This window comes from Pteropus alecto, unplaced genomic scaffold (assembly GCF_000325575.1).
Source record: "Pteropus alecto unplaced genomic scaffold, ASM32557v1 scaffold20, whole genome shotgun sequence".
Classification (NCBI taxonomy): Eukaryota; Metazoa; Chordata; class Mammalia; order Chiroptera; family Pteropodidae; genus Pteropus; species Pteropus alecto.
Genome location: NW_006436298.1, coordinates 16,122,557 through 16,146,269, shown reverse-complemented (window position 1 = coordinate 16,146,269; position 23,713 = coordinate 16,122,557). Strand labels below are relative to the sequence as shown.

Below are 23,713 nucleotides of genomic sequence, written 5' to 3'. Positions count from 1 at the left end.
CTGCTGAGCCATCTCCCCCGCTTTTCTCCTCCAATCGCTTCAGAGCAACGTGCTGACCGGGGCTGTTTTTCAACTGTTGACATTGATGGTACAATTTCCTAAAGCAATTTAAAGCATGTACCCTCATGCCTGAGAGGCCATTCTCCTTTCCATTTCCTTTAGTAAGAACAAGGGGGGAAAAAGTTACATCTAGGTTTCTTTGTAGGTTGTTTTTCTTTGTTGTTGTTTTAGCCTAAAAATCGATCACTACAAAATGTGCACATATCCAGTTAAGACTGAAAAATCTATAATGAAGGCCTCCATGGTCTAATGAAACTAAATGATGTAGAGGACTCTATGGATGATTTACAAATTGTGGGAATGGCAAAGTTTTATATTAACATAAAATGCGTAGTTTCTCCAGCAAGCATGGTGCATAAAATTAACATTGTGCAACTTTCCTACCTTTCAAGAGTCTCTTAATATTTAAGATTTGCAATGTGACTTGCCATCATTGCAGTGTACTTTACTCTGTGGATGTTTTATTTTTAAAGTTCTCATGATTTTTATTTGTCACGGAACAAGCTGATTTATGTAAATATCACATTGACATATATTTGTGTATAGATATTTTGTGTTTGTAAATGTCAGTCTCTAAAATATGTAATGGTTATACAAAATACAAATGCCTTTGATAAAATTATATTAAAGTAGCTGTTTTTAATATATTTTCATGTACATATGTCAAATTATATATATATGTACATATATCAAATAGCTTTTCAAGTGAATATTTAACCAAATTCTGAAGTACAGGCAAGCTTAATCTCCAGTTCGATGAATCTTTAGCATTATCAAAGAAGCACACAATTTTTACCTAGGCTCTCCTCTCACCGTGCTATCAAAAAGCACTAAATAAATAACAAACTATTTCATTTCCTACTTAAAAGTTATATTATTCTTTTCTAAATTACATGGAAATTATTTACCAGTAATTTTCTTTGTTTTCTACCTCCTTTGGGCTTTGGCACTGCTGTAATTAAAGTACATGAGTAATATTTATTGGATATCATTATGCTCTTTGATCAAAGTCTTGTATTAAGTCTCCACTAACCAATTAATAATGACCCTATCAATTTCAGACTAATTCAATTAGCCACTGCTCTGAATTCCTATTCATAGAATATGTCAAAGTTCTCAGCCAAATCAAAATCAGACTTGGAAAGTAAATATCAATGATATGTTAATTCTTCTCTCCCAGGTAATCTTATTTTTGATGAACTCAGCAAAACATCACTTTCAATAACCTAACAAGATTGTTTGTTTCTTTTCCCTAAGAATTCTCTAAGTTTTCTATTTTTCTTCAAACTCATCTTGCTCTTTCTGACATAAAATTTGGAAAAATTGGGTAAGAGCTTATTGTCAACTTTAGTCACTTGTAACTATATAAACTTTATATAGAATATTACAATGATCTACTCATTAAAAAAACAGAAAAGTAAGTTATTTTTCCCTTTATATATCATGATTTAAGTAAATCAATACAAGGACAATAGATTTTGTCTTTATAATATTTTATTAACTCTGAATGTGTTGATAATTTTGGATGTTTTAATCTTTAAAACTACTTTGAGATTTAATGAAAAAACTCGAAAAATAAACTTTCATTTAGAAATATTTTTACACATGGAGTTTTAATGAAGGCTGGTTGATTTTCTCAAATGTTTTCCGGAGAACTACATTTGGAGGTTCTGCAGGAGTGGAGAAAGAAGACCTGATTTTAAGTATTTCTATGTTGAGCTTATGAGGATATTACTTATATCACTTTAACACATTCAATTTCTGAGTCGTGACTGTTGCAGCCTTTGATGTTCTTCCCATCATCCATGAAATATACATTCAAATATATTCCAGTCGATGACTTTCCAGGCTCTCTGAGCAGAGTCCCCTGTAACTACAGTGTGGGAATTCCAACATCTGATGCAAGACAATGGTGACCAAGACCCAGAGCCTGCCCTGTGGACTAGAGGACCCAGCAGTCACTTGACTACAACCAGAAACTGCATACTATGGCCAGTGCTCTATCTCCCAATGTCTCATCACACCCATTTGCCTCATAACACAAAACTGGCAAAGTGGAATAAAATACATTTGGCTATATGTTAGCTGACTGATACATTCACTATGTATTTATTGAAACACCTTGTGTATGCCAGGTGCATGGTGAACAACAGAGACCAACTTGCCTGCCCTGTGATTTTACATTTGACAAGAGAATGCTTTGGATTTTGTATTATTAAGAAAATAAGTTATCCTTCCTATAATTCAGAGAAAAAACAGCAAGAGTAGGAGAGGCTCATACTTCAGACAAGCTGAATGTCCCCTGGGCATTAGTAACAAGGCTGGAGGCAGTGTTAATAGCTGAAGGTCAGAAAGAAAATTTCACAGCTGTCTTATAGATGGTGAGAGGCAAAGGGGAACCCTCATGGCCAGTGTGCTGGCAAACACCAGGACCATTCTCTGTCTGTTCAGGTAAAGGAAAATAAAAGAAGATGATATAGGGCTTATATTGAAATATGCAGAATGCCAAAAGAACACACATTATTCTAAAAGTATGAAGAAAAACTATAAGTAGAAAATTGTCTACAGAAACAATAAATTACTAGAATGTATATAAAGATAGTTTTTTCATGAGTAATAGGACGAGATGAATACTGAGATGGAGTTATCTTAATAATGTATTTCAAGGAAATTTTAAAATTTAGCAGTAAAAATTGCATTATCAAAAATAAAATTCATAATATTCAGGACAAAATGGCAAAACTCTGAGAATGCAATGGAGAATAATAATAAAAAAAAACTGAAAGTGACAAGTGAGTAATATTATGCATAGGAATAATCAGAAGTAAAGAGCCAATCTTTGGATAATTGACCTCCCAGTGAGAGACATCAAAAGAAGGAGAAGCTATAGTTTAAATATAAGAATACCTTTTAAGAACATCTTGTCTTTCCAAGAAATGAGTCTACAGCTTGAATGGGCTCACTTTATTCTATCCCAAAGAAATAAAAGAGACTCCCACTAAGATATATTCTGGTATATGTTGATGATGACAATGATGATTAGTAGTGTTAATTATAAGAATAAAGAGCAAGCTTTGTAACTATCAGCCAGATAGAAGGAAAAATAAAAAAGGAAACATTTTATTCAACAAAAAGTGTTAAGAAAATTACATTTTTTTAAAAGTGAACCTTATGTCACATGATATGTACACATAAAGCCAAGATAGTTTAGATGGTGACGGAAAGGGAGAGAGGAAGGAAGGAAACTTAGAAAGAAAACTCAGAAATTTTAGAAATTATAGGAAAAGATGTAAATTACTTTTAACTGATCTAAGTAAGTAGAAGGTCTTTTTAAGCATTCAAAAACATGCAATCACAAAGGGAATGATTGATAGATTTGAGTATAAGAAAATTAAAAACTTGTGTGTCAAATATAAAATTAAATGACAGCAAATAAGGGGTGGAAATGCAACAAATATAACAGAAGCCAGTATTATACTATATAAGTAGTTCTTAAAAACCAACAAAACAATCTCTAATCCAATAGGTAATCCAATAGATAAAAAGTATTAAAGAGAGTCTATGTATATATTATTAGTGAGATTGACCAATTAGAAGAATGTAAGTTCAAATGTCACCATTTATGTACATTAAATGTAAAAATGCTATTTTTCAAATTGTCAAAAATGTAAAATTTTATAAAACATAAGATTGATTAGTATGTAGAGGAAAAATATCCTATATTGCAGATGAAATATAATCTTTCTGGAGACAAATGAAACAATATATATCGTATTTCAAATGGCAGGTCCTTTATGTCTATAAGTAAACAGTTGTGCCAACGAGCAAAAATGGGTATACATGAGAGTTCATTCTTGATTTTACTGATGAAAAAGAATTGGAAACAAAAGAATATCAATAGAGTAATGATTAAATAGTTTTTATGTTTATTCATGTATCCATAATAGAGGATATTACATAGTCATTACAAATTATTTATTATTATTATTATTATTATTATTAATTATTATTATTTCCATGTAAAAAGTTCACAGTAAGTTAGAAAATGCAAATTGCAAAATCAAATGTATACTGTGAGTTTATTTTTATAAAGATATTTAGGAATAGGAAATGTCTGAAAATATGAATATCAAGAGGTCAACAAGAATTAACTCTGAATAATAGAATTATAGGTTATTTTATCTGGATTTCTTGTATCTCTTTGCACCATCTGAAAATTTCACAATTAGTATTTATTACTTCTCTGTTTATAAAATAAATCTATTTTCGTATCCTTTGACCAAATAACCTTAATTCTATGAATTTATCCTATGTAAATGAGATAGGTGGCCAATGAAAGGACTAGGATTTCATGAGAGTATTAATTTTAATAGAAAAAATTAAGGGTACAGGAGGAATAAACATTTTACAGTAAATAAATGATTGTGATAAATCTTTAAAATAGTTTGTCGGGATAAAAAAAAAATTTAATTCATTTGTTGACCTAGAGAATTACTAGTGAAATATTAAGAAAAAGAAGAATAAACTAACAGATCTGCAGCATGGACTAAAAATGCAACCAGCATCTGTTAACCAATAATTATTGTTCAAATGCCAAGTATAACAAATTTCTCTAAAAAAATCCATGCTTCTGGGGGAATAAAAAATATTGATTGTATCTGATGTTAAGATAGAGCTTTTTTTTAAAAAAATCATTCTTCTCAGTGTTTCTTAATTTTTCTTCATAATATGTATTACTTTTATAATTAGAAAGATTATTAAAATAAAAATATTAAATATAAAATACTCATAATTACAATGCTCTTATCCTTAGTTAAAATATGCAGTTGAACTATTTTTTTAAAAAATTAATAGTCATGAGCTAACAGCAATTATGGAATGCAGCTCAGGTTGACATATGGCATTGTTCATGTTATAATTGCAAATAATTGTTAAGGATGAAATTACGTCAATTTTGAATCGAGGGCAGATGATGCCTGAATATTTGGAATGTCTACAGTATGCCAGATGTCTTATAAAACACAATCCAAAGTGATCACCTGAGCTTGGAGAGCTTGTTTATGCCACGATGCACATGTTATATGTGGTTTTACATATAAAAGGCACACTGTAAAACACCAATAAAACAGTAAATTCCCTCTGTCTTTTGAAAGGTTATTTTATGGTATTTTTTTTGTATTTATGTTCATAGTTTTACAATTCGATAGAGAAAAAGCAATTGCTATATTAAATGTTTTTTTTTTATTATTGGAAATTAAAACTTTTTTTGGAAAGAGAAAAAGGCAATTATGAGTGTTGGAATGAGTATTTATCAGGCTACCATAGTATTTTAGAGATTCTAAACCCATTATCTTAGAGCTACAAGAACGTATTAGATATTGGGGCTGGATAATATTTCATAATAAGTTGATGACATTAACTAGTTGGACTGCAAATGTGGACTAAAAGTATAACCAACATCCAATAACAATATTGTTCAAATGCCAAATACTATTAATTATGTGCCTTAAATGTAGTTAGGATTATATACAATCATTTTATGTAATGTTGAAGTAAAAATTTTTTATTGAAATCAGAATGTCTAAATATCTTGCCCATAATTTGATTTTTAAATACTAGATTATTATATTAGCTTCAAAGTTATTCTGTTTAATGAGTTAATTTTACAAATCTTCATGAATTTGTCAAATACGTAATCTAAAAAAACCGATACAACATGAAAGCAAAACCGAGAACATTTTAGATGTAGCTGAGTGACATATTTCTGTGATAAGAGTCTTTGGTCTTTTTGTTCATTTTCCTTGCACACTTATTTATCTATATCACTTTTCATTTTCCTCACCCCTTTAAGAATATCTCCATGAAAATCAACTGACTTTCCTAGTCTTTCCTGTCTTTTTCCAGAGAGCCATCTATCAGGTGTTACACAGATATCTGAAATGTAGTTTATCTTGAATTTTCTCAAGCAAATACTCTTAGTTATTCTACACTGTTTTACTAAGTTAGACACTGCAAAAATATTTATACTTCTCTAAGATATTACAGGATGTTTTGCAAAAAAAAAAATTCATATTCTTAAAAACTCCCCTGCAATACTTGTTTCTTATATATCATTAAGGTCTCTCTGTATGTATCCCTCATTTTTCACTCTTGTAATTAAAGGGGAGGAGGAATCACTATAATGTGGAATCTAAAATTTCCTTCTAATATTATTCTAGAACTATTTCCCTATTGTAATATAATCTTAATATTCAAATGAGGACGTACAAAAGTCCATATAATTATATTTTTTAGTTAACCATTTCAGTCACAGATGGGAGTTTCAGTTGTTTTAAATTCTCTCTACGTTAAGTAAAGACGAAATGACTATCTTTGTATATATTCTGAGGTGACCAAAATATGCTACAATCTAGAAGTTGCTTTTAGGACAAACTGGGTACCCCATTTTCCTATTTCTATATTTATGCTTCTAATAAGGTGCTCTGAGACCAGTATTAAATTCTGTCCCCCAGATTTATTTATTGTTTGTTTTCAAAGTCTTACATAGCCCTGACTATAGTCTATATATTACTTTACACACAATAAATAATAACTCATCTAGTCTTCATAAATCTCATGAGGACTATTATCCTCATTTTTCAGATGAAGAAGTTGAGCTGTAGAGAGGTAAAATAGCTTCCCTAAGGGCAGATAGCTAGTAAGGGCAGAGCCAGATCAGGAACCCAGACCATTTAGTTCTACTAGAATATGCTGCCTCTCACAATCACACTCCTGAAGATCAGAGAGAATTTTTAACCAGCTGCCATCCCCAGTAAAAATTGTTTGGTACAACCGTGGCACTGTGTTTCCTTGATCAATAAAGTTATCCTATGTAGAAAAACAAGAGAAAGGCAGTTAGCATTTCTGCTATGACATACTGTGGCATCTTTATCCATGGTTGATTCTTGTCCATAGAACATACACAGAAAGTAGTTCCAGTTCAATCTAGAAAACTTTTATTAAGCGACCGTTACAAGCAAGGCGCATTTAATACAGATCCAGATATGAAGTGCAGTGCACTAAGCCAAAAGTCTACCCATGTGCCAGCTCCGAAATAATCTGTTCTACTTGAGCCAAACCTTGGGAGGTGAGGGTGTAAAACAGCAGAAGGTTTCTTGTCTCTAAATTTATAGTACAACTTTAACTCAGAAAATCTACAAGAGTGCAGAGTGTTCTGGGCTAGGAGTAAGCATAGGTCCAGAGGAACAGGCTTTTCTGGGATCATCCTGCATCCTGAACACAGGGGTGACATGTCCGTGAGCATATCTCAGAGTGAGATCTGTACATGCCCTGTTGCAACAGCCTCATGTTAAGAGTGGGATGCTGATTATTTTTATACTGAAAAAATGGTTTGCTTAGCCCTAGTAGTCTAAGTTTAATGTAGCAAATTTTAGGACAAAATCTAGCTTGAAACAGATTGCTGACTATTTAAGTCAAGAAGTTGACTTAACTGGGAAAAGAAAACATTTCTAGATTAAAAAAAAAAAAAGAACTGGAATATGGGAGCAAGTAGAGCAGGAGAAAAACATATCTGATAGAAAATGCCAAAACACACAACTTAAAGAGAAAACATCTCCACCCAGCAGGAAACCCAGCTGACTGTAAGAAATATCGCAGAAAAAGATGCTATAAGCCCCCTTATTGCATCATGTTAGCTAAGGACTTATAGAAGTTTAGAGAGTGAAGAATCTAGCCCTGGAGGTATTCATATTTTTGGCAACAGTTCGAGTTCCCGTGTGTTTACAGTTCCTGTGTGTTTGCCTTGATGGCAAACAGTGAGTCAGAGTACTGTAAGACAGTTTTTCCATTTATTGAGTGTCAGCAACATCCAGAGCACTTTGAAGACCAGCGGCTATGCTTAGATGTCTCTGCGCAATTAGATTTTGATTTAGGACAACAAAAGCAATCCATATTTTTAAGCCTAGACAGCTGAAGAACAGAGTAGAAATTCATGTTAAAATGCAAGACCGCTCTCCTTGTATTGTAAACCCAAGATTGTTTTTGTCTCAGGCTTAGAGTGCTGTAGGTTTGATGAGTGCGTTGAGAAAGCTTTGAGATTCTTCAGAAATTCCTAAAATAGTCAGAGAATGGGAAAAAAGTCACTGACTGAGAATTTATATGTATGTTGGAACTTTCAATCAGAAAGACATGGATTTGAATCTGGGATCCTTCCTTTACTCACTGTTGGGATAACACATCAAGTTATGTTAGGCATCTATTCCCTCATCTCTAAAGTGAAGAGAATACCTTATTGTACAGGATTGATGAGAGGATTCAATAAGGACATTCAAGAAAGCACTCAGCATAGTATGAAGCAGCAATAGTTTCCTTCTCAGGATGTCATAATTTTGCCATCCTGCATTGCTGCTGAACACATAGATATTTCAGATGATATAATTCACGTTGGAAATTAGCATAAACAAAAGTACAGTATTTTATAGTTTTTGTTAAACTTTAAAAAAATGTTTTAATAAAGAATTAAGGTGGTTTTCTGTCTTAATCCATTGTACAATTTGAGCCTAATGTCTTTAATTAAAGCATGTTTCAAAAAGTGAGCAAAAAGCCCATGTGATTTTTTAAAGAAATATTTCTAGGTTATGAAATATTGGGAAATATTTTTATATTTTTATTGATGAGCATCTATGCCACTAAATACGCTCTATTCAATGCATTCTCCGAGCTCTCTCTTCGCATTCATGGCCTGTATCTGACCTGCCTGTCTATTTGTGGCTGTTACATTACACAGGATGGAGAACCCAAAATAGAAACAAAAGGACATAGTGGTTGAAAACCACTGAGGTCACACATGGGATCATGACAGTTAAAGATGATAAAATCAAGGATGTAGCAGAACACTTAGTCATAGGAAGTAAAGGGAAGTAGGTGGCTATTGTAAGAGGAGAAAGGAAGCCATAGATCAAAGAACCTTAGTGAAACAAAAAGTAAAGGTCTTAAAAGAATTGTTCACATGGAAAACAAAGTTTTATATATTTTTTAATTAGCATGATAAGACGTAAGAAAATATGCATGAATTAGAGAACAAAGAGGGAGAATACTAAAATATTCAATGTTATGTATTCTTTGATAAAAGACATTCTTACATTTTGTTTTTCAATTACATTTTGAGGCTTTTAATGCTTATTAATCACCATGGGTCTTATGTCCTTTAAGTATCTATTTTGCAGGAACAAATACATTATGAGCACAGATCCCACAAGTCATGGATGCACATATTAATCCTTCATTTTTGAAGAATACTTGACTTTCTCCTCAATATTTTTTAGGATTGTAGTTTTCTGAAAGAGGATTTTCACTAGATAATGATTACTATTACTCCATTATATATTACTGAACGGATTTAAAAGTCATGGAAACTGAGTTGACTTTTTTATTTAATGTTTAATTATGAAACATCTAATACCATTTTTGTTCCTGATGTATACACAGCTACAACTTTATCTTTATTATTATTGAATTGACCAGTAATGTCAGCAAATTGAATTATGATACAAGTTATGGGAGATAACAATCAGTCTCAAGAAGGTCTGCCTTGCCAGTTCTGTACTATCTCAGTAACAAAAAACTGCACAGCTAGATGAATCTGTTTAATATAAAATTGACTCGTAGATTGAAATGACCATCGTTTTATTTTAAAATGGTCAAAATGATTGTTCAAGTTTTAAACTAAATTTACACAATGACAAAATCAAAATTACCAGCCACTAATAGACTCAGTCATCAGTTTCAAAGTATAAATAATCAATGGATTTGGGGCTTTAGCATATATATTTCTTAATCACCTGAGTTAAGAGACTTGCAAATTTATAATGGACACTATTGTGGCATTTAAATTATGCCTTTTCCTTTCTTTAGGTAGATCTTCTGGTCCCTACCAAAGTGACTGGCATCATTACACAAGGAGCTAAAGATTTTGGTCATGTACAGTTTGTAGGCTCCTACAAACTAGCTTACAGCAATGATGGAGAACACTGGACTGTATACCAGGATGAAAAACAAAGAAAAGATAAGGTAAGTGCTCCAGATGGTTTATACCATGGAGAGGTGGAGGATCAAATTGTATCCAAGTTTGATTGAATAAACTGCAGATACATCTATACTGACAATAATATTTAAAAATGTACATTAAATAAAAATGTACGTTAAATAAAAATGTACGTTAAATAAAAAGCTTTAAAGAATAGTGCTGTAAAATAATTTATAGTCAAATAATGTAATGATACAACCTCTGGAAAAGCAAATTGCTTTATAGTTATTGTTTACACACGACAGTATTATTTTTATTATTAAAATGCATTACTGGTATTAGAAAAAATGTTCTTTAGAGAAAAATATTCAAAGTTAACTTAAAATTTTTTTAACTTTTTGTAGTTTCTTGATTGTTTTGACAATTAGGAATTTTTAGAAATAGACAATTTTTAACTACTATACTAATTTGGTAAAATTAAAATATAAGATGTTTCTCTGCTCAGATGTTTCCTTGATTGTGTTTTCATTCATAGATTTGTTTAATTTTTGAACCAAATAATCAATTTTAATATTACAATAATAGATTCATATTAATGCACCATACAATTTCTAATAGGTTTTCTAAAAGTTCTTATTATTTCGAACATCTTTTCTTAGTTTCTACTTGTCTGAATTTCTGTGAGCCCCTGGAGAAAGGAAGTGCTCAGGAGTATTATCAATAATTAATTGGATCAAATGTTAAAATATGGCCTCACCTGGACTAATGAAATTGAAATTAATTCATTGCTTAGAGTCTTTTTGCAAAGAACTCTAGCTTTCTGAAGACATCAGCAGAAACAAAATCTCTTATTTCAAGGATCTGGGTGAAAATATAACACACTAAAATATAACACACTTTCATACACATTAAGTATTTTCGAGTAAATGATTTTTTCCATTTTATATAGTCCTTTTATTCCCTTAGTGTTATTGTATTATTAACCAATAAACAGTTGGGAATATCTTTTTTCTTCCAGTATTCAAGACAGAGAATTAAATTCTAAGCCTGCAATGGCTATTTCATTGAGTCAACAAAGTCTGAATTCAGTTCACACAAAATTAGTTTTAGAGGAGACAGGTTTTTAGGTTTAGATTATAAAAGCCACACATATTTACCTATTAACATCTTAGAACACACTCATTTAGTATCTCCATGCATTCATTTAACATCTCATAACACATTTTACTGTTACCATCTCAGAAATTAGTGTATCTTACAATGTTACAATTTAATTGGGAGCACTTCTTAATTTCTAGAAGAGCATAAAATAATGCTGTGTTTTATAATCAATGGTATCTTAGATTGAATAAAAATTGGGTATTTTCTAAGACTGTCTTTAAATTTATTTTTGAGCTCTAGACAAAAAATCTGCCATCATTTATTGCAAATAACTATTTCAGATTCTGTCTTCCACTTTTTACAGTAGGAAGTCTGTTGCATAGAGAATGTAAATATATTCTGTAGCATGAAGATTTTTAAACTTCATAAATTATACATCCTTTGACATTAATTTTAAAATAGATAAGTATTTTCATCTATTATCCATGTGTAATATTCACTAAAAAGCACATCTAGAGTAATAAAATTATTTTATGGATTGTTTTTGGGAAGAGTAAGAAAAACATGGTTAAATCACTGTACTGGTGAAATACTTCTGTGTCTCCATTTACATTAAACGTGTGGTTTAATCATTACCTGTGAATAATTTGAAAATTTCCCCTTAATTAATAGGATGGAAAATTTACATGTCAATGCATTTTATTTCATTATCTTTGTCTGAAATATATGTAAAAGTTTTGTGTCAAGTTAGCTAAGCTACTTGATAGTGTTGTTCAAGTTTTCTATATTTTTTTACTGGTTTTCTATCTATTTTACTATTAATTAACAGAGGGAGCAATGTGGAAATCGCTAACTATAATTGAGAATTTTTCAATTTCTCCTTGTAGTTATATTAGTGTTTGCTTGATATATTTTGAAGTTGTGTTAAAAGATGCATGCACAATTAGGATTGTGACACCCTTTTGATCAAATAATTCCTTTATCATTAGAAAATTACCTTTCTTATCCCCGGTAATATTTTTTGCTCTGGAATCTACTTTGCAGTATTCATAGACATTCTCCAGCTTTCTTTTTGATTAGTACTATGTCAGTATATGCTTTTTTCATCCTTTTCCTTTAACCTAATTTACTTTATATTTGAAATACATTTTTTCTGTGCAGCATATAGTTGGGTCTCCATTTTCCAATTCAACTAGCTCTGCTTTTTAACTGGAGTATTTATATTTGATATAAGTATTGATATAATTGGGTTAAATCTATCATCTTGCTCTTTATTTTCTATCTGTCATATCTTTTCTTCCATTTTTTCCATTTTTCTGCCTTCTTCGGATTAATTGAACTTTTAATTATTTCATTTTGGTTTTTTTTTGTTGACTTATTTGCTGTTACTTTTTTTGGTTATTTCAATGATTGCTTTAGAATTTGTAGGATACATTTTAAACTTAACAAATCCATCTTCAAATTAAAGTAGAGACTAGAATCTTATCACCATAAACACAAGCAAAATAAATTATAGCTATAAATCCACATACTTAGGAGCCACATTTATTATAACATATGATTTTGACATTCTCAGAATGTCTTATTGTAAAGAAAGAAATGAGCTCTAGGCAAGTTAGAAAATTATGAGTATAAATTGACATTCAATGTAAAGGATATAAGCCAGAATTCTCATGTGAGACAATAAGTCACAGTGTCATCTATTCAATGTTAAAATTTTTGAAAAATTAAACCATTTTAATATTATAAACATAACAGTTTGGCTAAACTACGCCAATGTATGTGGTAGTTTTAAAATTAAATTTAGCCAGTTTGTTTATAATAGTATAACTAATTCAGTAAAATGAAGAAAAGCCTTAGGTAAGTTTACTATGTACTACTGAAACAACTAACACCAAAAAAACTGTACATAAGAATACATCAATTACTATTATAATAAATAAATATTTATATATAGGAAGAAACTGCAAAGTACAAACATCTCCAATCCTACGGAGAAGAGAATTTTATAAAATAAATGAGAAAATGTATTACATAAGTTCCTCGAACACTTGGGAATATAGGCATTTATATACATATTTATATATTTTTTATAAAATGTTTTTTATATATCCAAATAATTAGTGTGCTTTGTTGTTAACATTACTATCATTACTAGGTATTTTACTTATAATTTCATGTATCCTTTATAGATGTGCTCCTCTTCTTTAAAGAAGCTCTGAACAACTTAGCAGTTAATTTTTCTAAAGTTGAACAAGCCATTTCCTATTAATTCTTAATATTATTTGTCTTGTTTTCCATGGTTACTTTCCATAAAGGAAAAATGTCTTCAGTATTTACAAGTGAAAATTTAACTACAAGCTTTCATCCAAATAAATACAATAAATAAATTGAATGTTTCAGGGCAAAACATGGGCCTGTGAAATGTTTTATATATGAACCTTTCAAAAAGAAATATTTACAAAGTTTTCTGATTCCTTTTTTGGGACTTTCTGTTTTTATTGACTGCTTGCTCTAATAGATTTTGTGACTGTGGGTGTAGAATCTGATGTAGATCCAGAAACAAGACTACTTCACCAAAACAATATGAAAACAACAGTATTGTAGGTTTATTATAAGTGGTGTAAGTGAAATTCTAAAAATGTATGAATGCTTTTCATTAGTCATAACTGACTAAGCCTCGGGAAAGCAATTCTAAGGAAAAATTATATATGTACATAGGAGTGTCTAAATATATATGAATGCATATGTATATATATATGTGTGTGTATGTGTACTTACACACTAAAAGTCAATTGAAGAAAAATAGATGCCTTGTTCTCTTCATTAAGATATCAGCTTTTTACTAGCCTCTCAGAGCTTTTATAAGAGTTGCAATTTACTTTAATATTCTATTTTTTGACAAAATTCCACATTAAATCTTTCAAAATCGAACATGTGATAATACTGTCCTATTACAGTCCCTACATTCTTATTTTATTCTTTTTAATCTATAATATTTTCTAAGATTTAACTAAGTTTTATATTTCTCTACAATATGAATTCAAAAACATTTTTATTTAAAAGGCAAATATTCCTTTGCCCTCATGAAAGTAACATTTGTCTTATACCTTTGGAGCTGTTTTTTACTGCAGTTAGCAGGAAAATTGCAAAATTTGACAGACACTTTCAGCATTTAATTTTTAAGCTTATAAAGCTAAAGTTAAACAATAATAAATTTCAGGAAGAGTACTTATATGGAAAATTTAGAAATTAAAATGGATATTTTGTCCAATATATTAGTCATAATGTCATGGTGTTTAAACCTGAATTTATACCATGGGATCGTTCTTCTTTGGGGGAAAAAATGAAGCTGGTAAAATTCTATTTTCTCACTTTCTCTGAAAAATTATCCAGGATTTTTAGAAGCATAAGTCAAAAAAATTACAAATTTACTCTGGATTTTCTATAACAGAAAATCCAAAATCCCCTTTCCAATAAGATTTTGTTGGTCCTTAAAGATGAATGACACATATTCATCAAGAACTACCCTGTACTACCTTGGCGAACTTTCTAATTCACTGGTTAACAAAATTGTGTGATCATAACACTCATGTGGGAGTTGTTAAGAAATACAGATTTCTGGACCCTCCTTCAGACTCTGGAGATGAGCTAGGAACCTAAATGTTTGCTGAGGCTCCAGCCACTTTGAATAATAAGCAAGTGTAGGAAAAATGACTGACAGCAAAACCAAAATTAAGTTTTTGAAACTAAGTATAGTTTTATGTTTTTTCTATGTCAGAATGGAATTTATTATGTTATACTTCTTTAGGACTTTGGTTGGCCTCGAAATTTATCAATGGAATTTGATATAAATCAATGTTTTTGAAGCAAATTTAGATTTTAATAAGCTTGTCAATTCTTTTATGAATACCAGAAGTTAAACATGTTATTTTTAAATAAATCTTAAGTTTAAATAATAGATTTAAGTAGTTAAGAACACAGATTAAGTGGAAAAGTACATAAAAGAATGTGAAATTTATAGTCGTTCAATCATGTGTTCTGCAGGCAGTTATTGTCTACTCTATGCCAAAGATGAATGGGGGAAAAAAAAAATCTCAGTATGACATAGTGGCTCTGAGAACTCCCAATAAAATGAAGAGCTCAAGAAAGATGGAAGAACTTTGTTTTTCAGTCATCTTATTTTAATGAATCAAAATATAACCTACCCAGTGTATTATCTGATAAGACAGCTCTAGGAAAGAAGTAGCACATAGGTTATGTCCCTTTCATAAAAGTCTGTGATTCTCCAACAGAAAAAGAGAGTTTCCAGTCCTTTTCTACTTCCTTCCTTTTCTCAACATCATTGTGGAAAAAAAAGAAGCAGCGACATAATAATCCTCATTAATAAAGCCTCTATAATCTGTATTAGAGGATATATTCAAATTCAGTAGTAATTATAGATACCACAGGGCATCCTGTCATGCCTGCTCAAGCTGGCACTCTCTTTTAGCTGAAATTAAATTTGAATATTTAAAGCCTGGAAGGTCCAGGTCATCAGTGCTGGCAATGCTGTTCTTTTGAAATTTGATCTGAGTCAGAAACTTAAAGCCAGAAGAATCTCTTTAGAGGTAAATAAATGGAATCCTCAGTGGCGATCAGTGAGGAGGATGCAAGTAGGTGGACAACGAAAGGGGATCAAGGATGGATTCTCTCCATTGGAAACTTATTGTTTTCAAATAAGTCAGGGAGGGCAGGAAAAGAAGCTACTTTTCTGAAAGCAATTTCTAAGAACTAATTGACCTTTCACAAACAATTGAATTCAAAAATAGCAAGTGATTTGTGCTCTTACATAGAAAAGATTCATATGTAGGCACAGGAGAGTACTTACTTAGGTATTTGGTGAGTGACTTAATTGGAACTAAGTTAAGGAGACAATGATATTGTTCCAGAGTTCTTTAAAAATATAGACAGTCTTATTTAAATAAACACCATCTGGTAACACTGTTATTTAGAATTTTATCTGCTTTCTTCCTCGTAACAAAGAAAATTGTTCGTATGTTATTTTACATTATATAATATTAAAAATTAGCAATATAAGATATATGGTTAATTTTGGCCAATGAAGCCTTTACATTTCTCGGATGGCATTTGGATTTTTAAGTCTTTATTTAAAAGAAAAATCAGAGTGTTTGTCAAAGGACACACCATCAGGTAGTAGGAAAAAAACAAGTAAACATCAAGCACAAAATCCATAAAACTTAACAATTTTGGGGTGGATTGAAGCAAGGAGGAAGAAGAAAATCTCCCTGTAGATATGACTCATATTTAGTGACAGATAACAATGTCCCAGCACAGATGCTATGAAACATCGTTGTCAATAAGTTTATGAGGAACGGAGAAAACAATACAGGGAAATACAATAATGAGGGATGAATATGTTTGTTCTTTGAGTTAATTGTCTTATGTCCCTAAAACTCAGAACTTATTTATTTTCATAAAATTTGATTAACTGCCTAAAATGTGAAAACATGTAATTTTTCTAATTAACAGATGTATTGCATGATCAAAAAAAATGTAGGAAAAACACAAGGAATGTGTTATGTAACAGTGTTATTAAAATAAAATGTTCATAAATTTAAAACTGTTCTTTATTATTACATGCTTATGGCCTTAATTTCCCAATGTTCAAGTGCCAAAAAACTTAAAATTTACTAATTTTTGTCTTCCTGATCAGCCATTGATCGTTAGAAGTTAGTAAAAATGTCTGCATTCAAAATTCTGAATATCTCACATTTATGATTGACTTACATATCATTAGACACAATTGTATGATGACAGTATTCCTCTATGAAAAAGAATTACTCATTCTTTTATTTAGGTCATGCTTGTATTATTGTGAGGGACAATGAAGTGTTAGCCCAACTATGATCCTATGCATTGATTAAAACTGATAACACATAAAAAATATTGATTGGTGATAAGTCCCCAGTAGAGTGGCCAAGGCCATCAAACTTTAATAAATTGTTTAAAATTCAAGTATGTTATTATTCATCAAATGGCAGTAACGATCCTAATAAAAAGCCAGATTAAGAAAAATTTTTAAATATTTTTATTAGAAAAATTATAGAGTCCTATTTAATGTGAATCTGATAGTTATCATTCCTACTATGAAAATAAGTACTTGATCAGTTTGATAGTTAATAAGTACTTATCAAACTGATCAAGTACTTATTAACTATCAATAGTTAATAAAAGAAGCCGTTTTTCATAAGAGTGAAAATAATGTTACTTTTACATAGCAGAATTGCACTTTTATTTTTTCTTTTTGGTAGTTCACTAATATCTATAAGTAATAGCAAAGTTGGCTTTTCCCTCCTGATAGCAAATATATTTTAATAATCAATGTACCCTCAACTCATTGAAACAAAATTCAAGATTCCGCTCAGACCAAAGCAGAGTTTTACCTGCTCAGGTCAGGGCCAGGATTTCCTATGCTCTTCACTTGAGGTTGCCAGATTTAGCAAATAAAGTACAGGACATCCTATTAAATTTGAATTTCAGATAAACAAGTAATATTTTTGGGGGTATAAGTTTATCCCATATCTTCTATATTACAACCCTGTTAACATTAACAAATTCCCAGATCTTCCAGCTAGATCAAATGGTCTCCTGAGAATACACAAGAGAGAGGGTAAAGGCGAATGCCTTCCGTCTAGGCCTAAGCAAACACATACACACACACACACCTCCACACTCTGCTTCATCTCTGCGATTCCCTTTTTGCCACCTCACTCATCATTCATCTTCAGGATTATCTTCTGCCACTCCCCAACCTTCTTTTCTCCTCAGCACCAGTTTGGCATAGACATCTGGCTGAAGGTTTACCTCACTGCTGTACTCATACATATGGCTCTGTGCCAAGTCACTTCTGATCAAGACAGGGTAAAACTCATCAAAGAGACATGGACATTCTGAGAGATGATCACTGGGCTTTGACAGAGAGGCAGGCTATTCTGTACTTTTATAGAAAAAAAAGGAAGACATTTCTGCATTTCTGATGTTAGATTAAAAAGAAAAAAATAGACGGTCTTAGTCTCTGACAACTACTAGTAATATCTCCTGGAGATTTCTTTGAAAAGCAAATGTTTTCCAGTTCTGTTTTTCTCTGCAGGAATATTTCTTATGTCAGTCAAAACCTGAGTGCTAGCAAGCAGATAGTTTAAATATATAGCCACAGTTTAGAATGGCATATTTTATGTTTCATAAATCTTTATAGACAATCATCCTATGTGATATATTTTCTAGAATATTCTTGTTACTTAAGGAGATTTTCATCATAAAAGAAGTTAAATATGGTGTGTCCTACCTACTGACTTTTAGACTGAACACTCTAAATGCCAACAAGTTTGGGAGAAGGAGAAGGAAGATAACAGTCAACAGAGTTAGAGTCTTTTGTTTTAATTTTTCTCTGGGTTGTTTTCCAGGGTCAAAATCTAATAACAAAAGCCATGTGAATTTCTCAGAGAAGCTCTACTGACTTTTTCTAAGAAGCTACCAGGTCTCCAGTTACTTGGTGCCGGGATTACACAGAAAACCATGGAAGGAATGGAAGTGGCTACTCTGTCCCCAGTCCCTTTCCTCTCATATCTGGCTAGGTTGGATCTTTGTAAAACCTCAGCTCAACCTGATACACTCACAGTGGACTAGGAAATCACAAGAATAATAATCTGCACCAGCTTGCCAATAATAGAGAAGTTGATATGACTGTGGAGAGTTAGATTCCTTAATTTCATATCTCTTTGGGTCAGTTGAGCTCTTCTACGTATGAGAGGCCAGAATTTAAAAGTCCTCGAAAATCCCCCCCAAAATGTGCCATTTCCTCCTCTTTCCCAACACTCCAATCCCCAGAGTATCCAGGAAAGAATAAATTTTAGAAAGATATAACAGCTCTCTTTCCCAGTCAAAAATTATATATCAGCCAATCAGCTTTCACATCGACTACAGAAAAATGATGGAGAATGTGTGACAGTTTGAAAAGTAATGATGGCCCTTTATCTCCAGGGTACAAAAAAAGATAGAACGAGTTTGCATTTTTGGCCATTATTAGAATCTCCCATTGGTGCATTTTGAAGAAAAAAAAAAATCTAACAGAAAGAACAATACAGTGCAAAATAGTGCTGCAAGAATTCTAAGTGAACGTCAAATTCGTGGTTTAGTAAAAAATTCTTGGGATATAATCAGAGATTTATATATACTTGGAGCATAAAGCAACGCCAGATCAATTCAGTGAAGTGTAACTTCTCCTAAAACCAAAGACCTAGTTTTTTACATAATTACAAAAGAAAGCCAACTTCAGAGCCACACAAAATCTCCTGAGAGCAACAATGGGAGTAGAAATCATTTTCTCACAGAATCTATATATTCATTTTAATGGTTGAAAATGATTCATGCACTGGTGGATAAAAGATGTGGAACTTGTCCTTATGTTTTTCTTTTCACTCCCTCATCAGACAAAAATGTTCCATAATTGGACCTTTGTAAAGTTATATCTGTGCATAGACAGTTTGAAAGCCTCATATAATTTCATTGAGGGAGCTTGAGAAGCAAAGAAATCTCTGAAGCAATCAAGGTCTAGACTTTTAAAAGGGCTTATGAAACAAAACAACATTTTGAAAGGAACACAGAGAAAAATTGGTATCCAATATGAAATATGGTGCAGAATTACTTATATATGTCACCATGCTCTACAGCTTTCAGAAAACCTGACCGCAGTTTCTCAGAGGGTTTCAAATTAATCCTCAGTAGATGGCCAAAATAATAGTCCCCAAAGAATGTATAAGGCTTTGCAGAAATGATATTAAAAAAATACAGAAGAATAAAGATGTTGAATTGTTTTGTTACTGAAATATGAAAGAAAACAAGTAATACTAGTTGTTCAATATATTTATTAAATTTATGTCCATGAGAATAAATATCTTCAGAAAATAAAAATAAGAGCAAGTAAAATAGAGTAGAACCTAAGAGTAGAGGATTTAGAAAAGTGTACTCTAGGGCCACAATAAATAAATTTCAATCGGTTGTCATGTCAAGATTTATTCAAAGAAGCAAAAAAGATTAAGTTAACAATTGATTTTTGTTACAGGCCTGGCACATGATGTTAAGGAAGTTTTTTTGACACAATTCTTTCAGATATCAAGGTCCCTTTTCAGACTAATCAATGTTACAAGTATTAATAAATCCTCTGTGAAACTTCTTACCCTTCAACATCAATTGCTCATTACAAAATTTGGGAGTTCCCAGATCTACCCTCTTGCAAAATTTGGGAGTTCTCTGATTCATCCTCACTTCTGACACCAACTGCAAGTTCAGAGGTACCTGAGACCAGGTCAGGTTTGATAATTCACTAGATGGACCCACAGAACTCGTTTAAAACTATTATGCTCACAGTTGCAGTCTAGACAGTGAAAGGATTCAGATAAAATTTAGCTTAGAGAATAACCATATGGAGCAGAGTTCAGAAGAGTTCCAGGCATGAGTTTTTAGTTGTTCTCTCTCAGTGGAGTCTTAGACAGTGCTAACCTGTCTCAGCAATGATGCATGGCAATACACAAGAATTATGGTCCACCAGAGACACTCACCTCAGTCTTGATGTTCAGAGTTTTTATTGAAGCTCAATCACGTAGACATGGTTGAATATCTGCATGGTTGACCTTAGTTTCCGGTCTTTCTAACAGTCAAGTTGACCAAAGCCCCGACCATAAATCACACTGTTACATAGACTGATGTATCCCAATGCCCCCTACATAAGCAAAGACATTGTTATCATACAGGATTTTCCAAGGGATTGGAGATTATCTCACAGGAGCATAGGACAAAGGTCAGACTTCCCTTTGGGTAAGGTTAGTATTTTCCTGCACATTCATATTACACAAAATTGTATGAACTGTACATTGCCCACTGGAATGACATGTATCTGCAGATACTATGACTAAATTAGATTTGACATATCCTGAACTATGCAGAAATGTTCACCTGCTAACAAACTGTTTCAGTTGGCTATGGCCTTCCTTCATCAGCACCTTTGGAGGGCAATAGTTTTACTCAAGATACTTTGGGTTGGCAGACACTGTGACAGCTCCCTGCTCCTCTCTGCTATGGAGAACTTTTGCTGCAGCATTGTTGAGATGTCCTATAGTGATGGCTCACCCCCCCACCACCACCCGAATTCATTCTTCTGCAGACTGATGATCAATGTAGACTCTTGTTAACACAATCTACTATCTCTAACAAAGCCTTGGGGTTTTATTTAGTTTAATTTGCTCTACCTCTTAGAATATGATTCTTGATATGCATTATTTTCCAAGCAACATTTCCTAGAATATTAGAATTTACCTAGAAACTGGTTTCTTGTTTCCTTATTACATCTGAAAGAATGTACTTATGTTTAGACTAATGTTGTTACAGAGTTTCATTGGTTTAGTGGAATTGATTGTAGAGAAAGCCATCAAGAAAGATATACCAGCCATTCAATCATGAAATGGTTTCAGGATTCTGGTAAATTTTCCTAGAAAATTGAATTCAATGAATAATAGCTAGAGTCTATGTCAGCTCAAAGAATCAAAATTTGATTTCGAATTTTTTATATCCAATCACAAACAGGTTTCACATATGCAAAACTGCCAATAAGAATTTTTTTTAATGTGCTATAGATGTATACTATGTCACATTATATTTACTAACTAAAACTTTTTAAAAAACAGTTTTCTATATATTTTAAGACAATCATTTTCATCTTACTTTTTTAATGAAAAGTTTTGATTTTTGAATGCTCCAATGTAGGGCAAAGTAGGATATAAATTGCAGTTTAGCCTAAATATATTGATAATGTAGTCATAGAATCAGAAACAACCAAAGTCTCTCTTATAAGTCCTATTCAAATGGATAAATAGTATGTTTAACATCACCGATGCATACTAATTCTATGAAAATTTTTATAAGGCTTTAAATTACTTAAAGCATTGATTCAAGTTGTAACTCTGAAATATTTGACAGTACAAAAAAATTTAAGTAATGTTGATACTAAGTATATAAAAATGAGTTTTATGATGCTGAACCATAAACTAATAAGTCCTTTATGTCACCCACAAAAATCACATTTTATGCTCACATAATGTATAAATGGTTACTTTATGAAATAGATACTTAAACCCTAATGTCTACTAAATTTCCACCACTTTTTAAATAGATCATAATTTTAACCAGGAATAGCTATTTTTAAAATGTCATGAATTTTATGAAATGAAATGAAATTGGGATAAATATAAATTTCTACATCTACTATAAATCTAATTTACAAGTAAAAAATTGAGAAAAACTTGGCTTAAGTAAAATTTTATGAAAAAGTTTAGAGTTTACTTGACCATAAATCAATCAACTATGACCCATAATGTAATATAATTCTTTTATATCTTAGACGGCAGTGGTAGAAGTATTGCATCTACAACAAAGGTGCTCTCTTTTGAGCTACTCAGATAATAACTACATGCTGTGCCCAAACAAATACCACACTTTAATCAAGTCACAGTTAAACTAGACAGTAGCCAATAGAATGCAACCAAGATGAGAAGTTTGAAAATCACCTTACATGAGGAATTTTTTAAGGAACCATGAACGTTTAGCCTAGCACTGAATTTGTGTTTGAAATGTTTGTGTTAGTTATTGTTAAATATGTCAAAAGTATAGTATCATTTTTTTTTTTTTTGGACAGCTAGACTTAAATGCTCTTTGAGAATAAAACACTAGGATCAACATATGGAACTTGGAAAGAGGTATATTTCATCCTAATAAAAAAGCAGACTTTCAAAGTATCTAAATATATATCTGCCCTATTATATCGAGGCTTATTGTGAATAGGCTGAAAGTTCCATGTCAGAAATTTTAGAAGTTGATGCTAGCAGATCTCTGCCCACTCTTCCAAGTCTCAGATTCTTCCATTGTATGAGTAGAATTAGATAAAAACAGGATTTGTCAGGAATCAAAGCTAGAAAAGACTGTTCTTTTCTAACTTCTTTATAAGCACTCTGGATGGGAGGATAAATAATTGAAATCATATATGCTAAATAAATAATTTCTAGCTTTACACCCCACAGTTCCCCACAACACACGCACACACTCACACACATGCTGCCCTAAGGAAATGGATTTTTATCTTTATCTTTTATCTCTCAGGACATTAGATCAGTATACAGGTATAGTCAATAAAGCCAACAGTATATTTGAAAATAGAGAAAATATGAAAAAGCTTTATTCAACCTTTTTATTTACACAGTATTTGGAATCCCATATATGATACTAGTTTCTACATATCAGAAGAGAAATAATGAAATCTAGAAGGGGGTGGCCAAAAGGACATAGGGATGAACTGATGGTTACTTGAGACTTTCTTAAAATACTAACCCGTTAGTTTTGCAGAGCTCAGAGAGGCTATATAAAAAACAAAAAAAAAAAAAAAAGCGTCAAACACCCCCCTCTTTTGAGTGGGTGGTA

At 31.7% G+C, this 23,713-nt stretch overlaps 1 protein-coding gene across 1 annotated transcript in view; it reads left to right on the top strand.

Moving 5' to 3' along the window:
- Window positions 1-23,713, top strand: part of EDIL3 (EGF like repeats and discoidin domains 3) — a 371,930-nt gene that overhangs the window by 343,759 nt on the left and 4,458 nt on the right. The window contains exon 10 of the mRNA XM_006913200.1: window positions 9,973-10,128. Within this exon, the coding sequence (XP_006913262.1) occupies window positions 9,973-10,128 (156 nt within the window). The remainder of the gene's footprint in view (window positions 1-9,972; window positions 10,129-23,713) is intronic.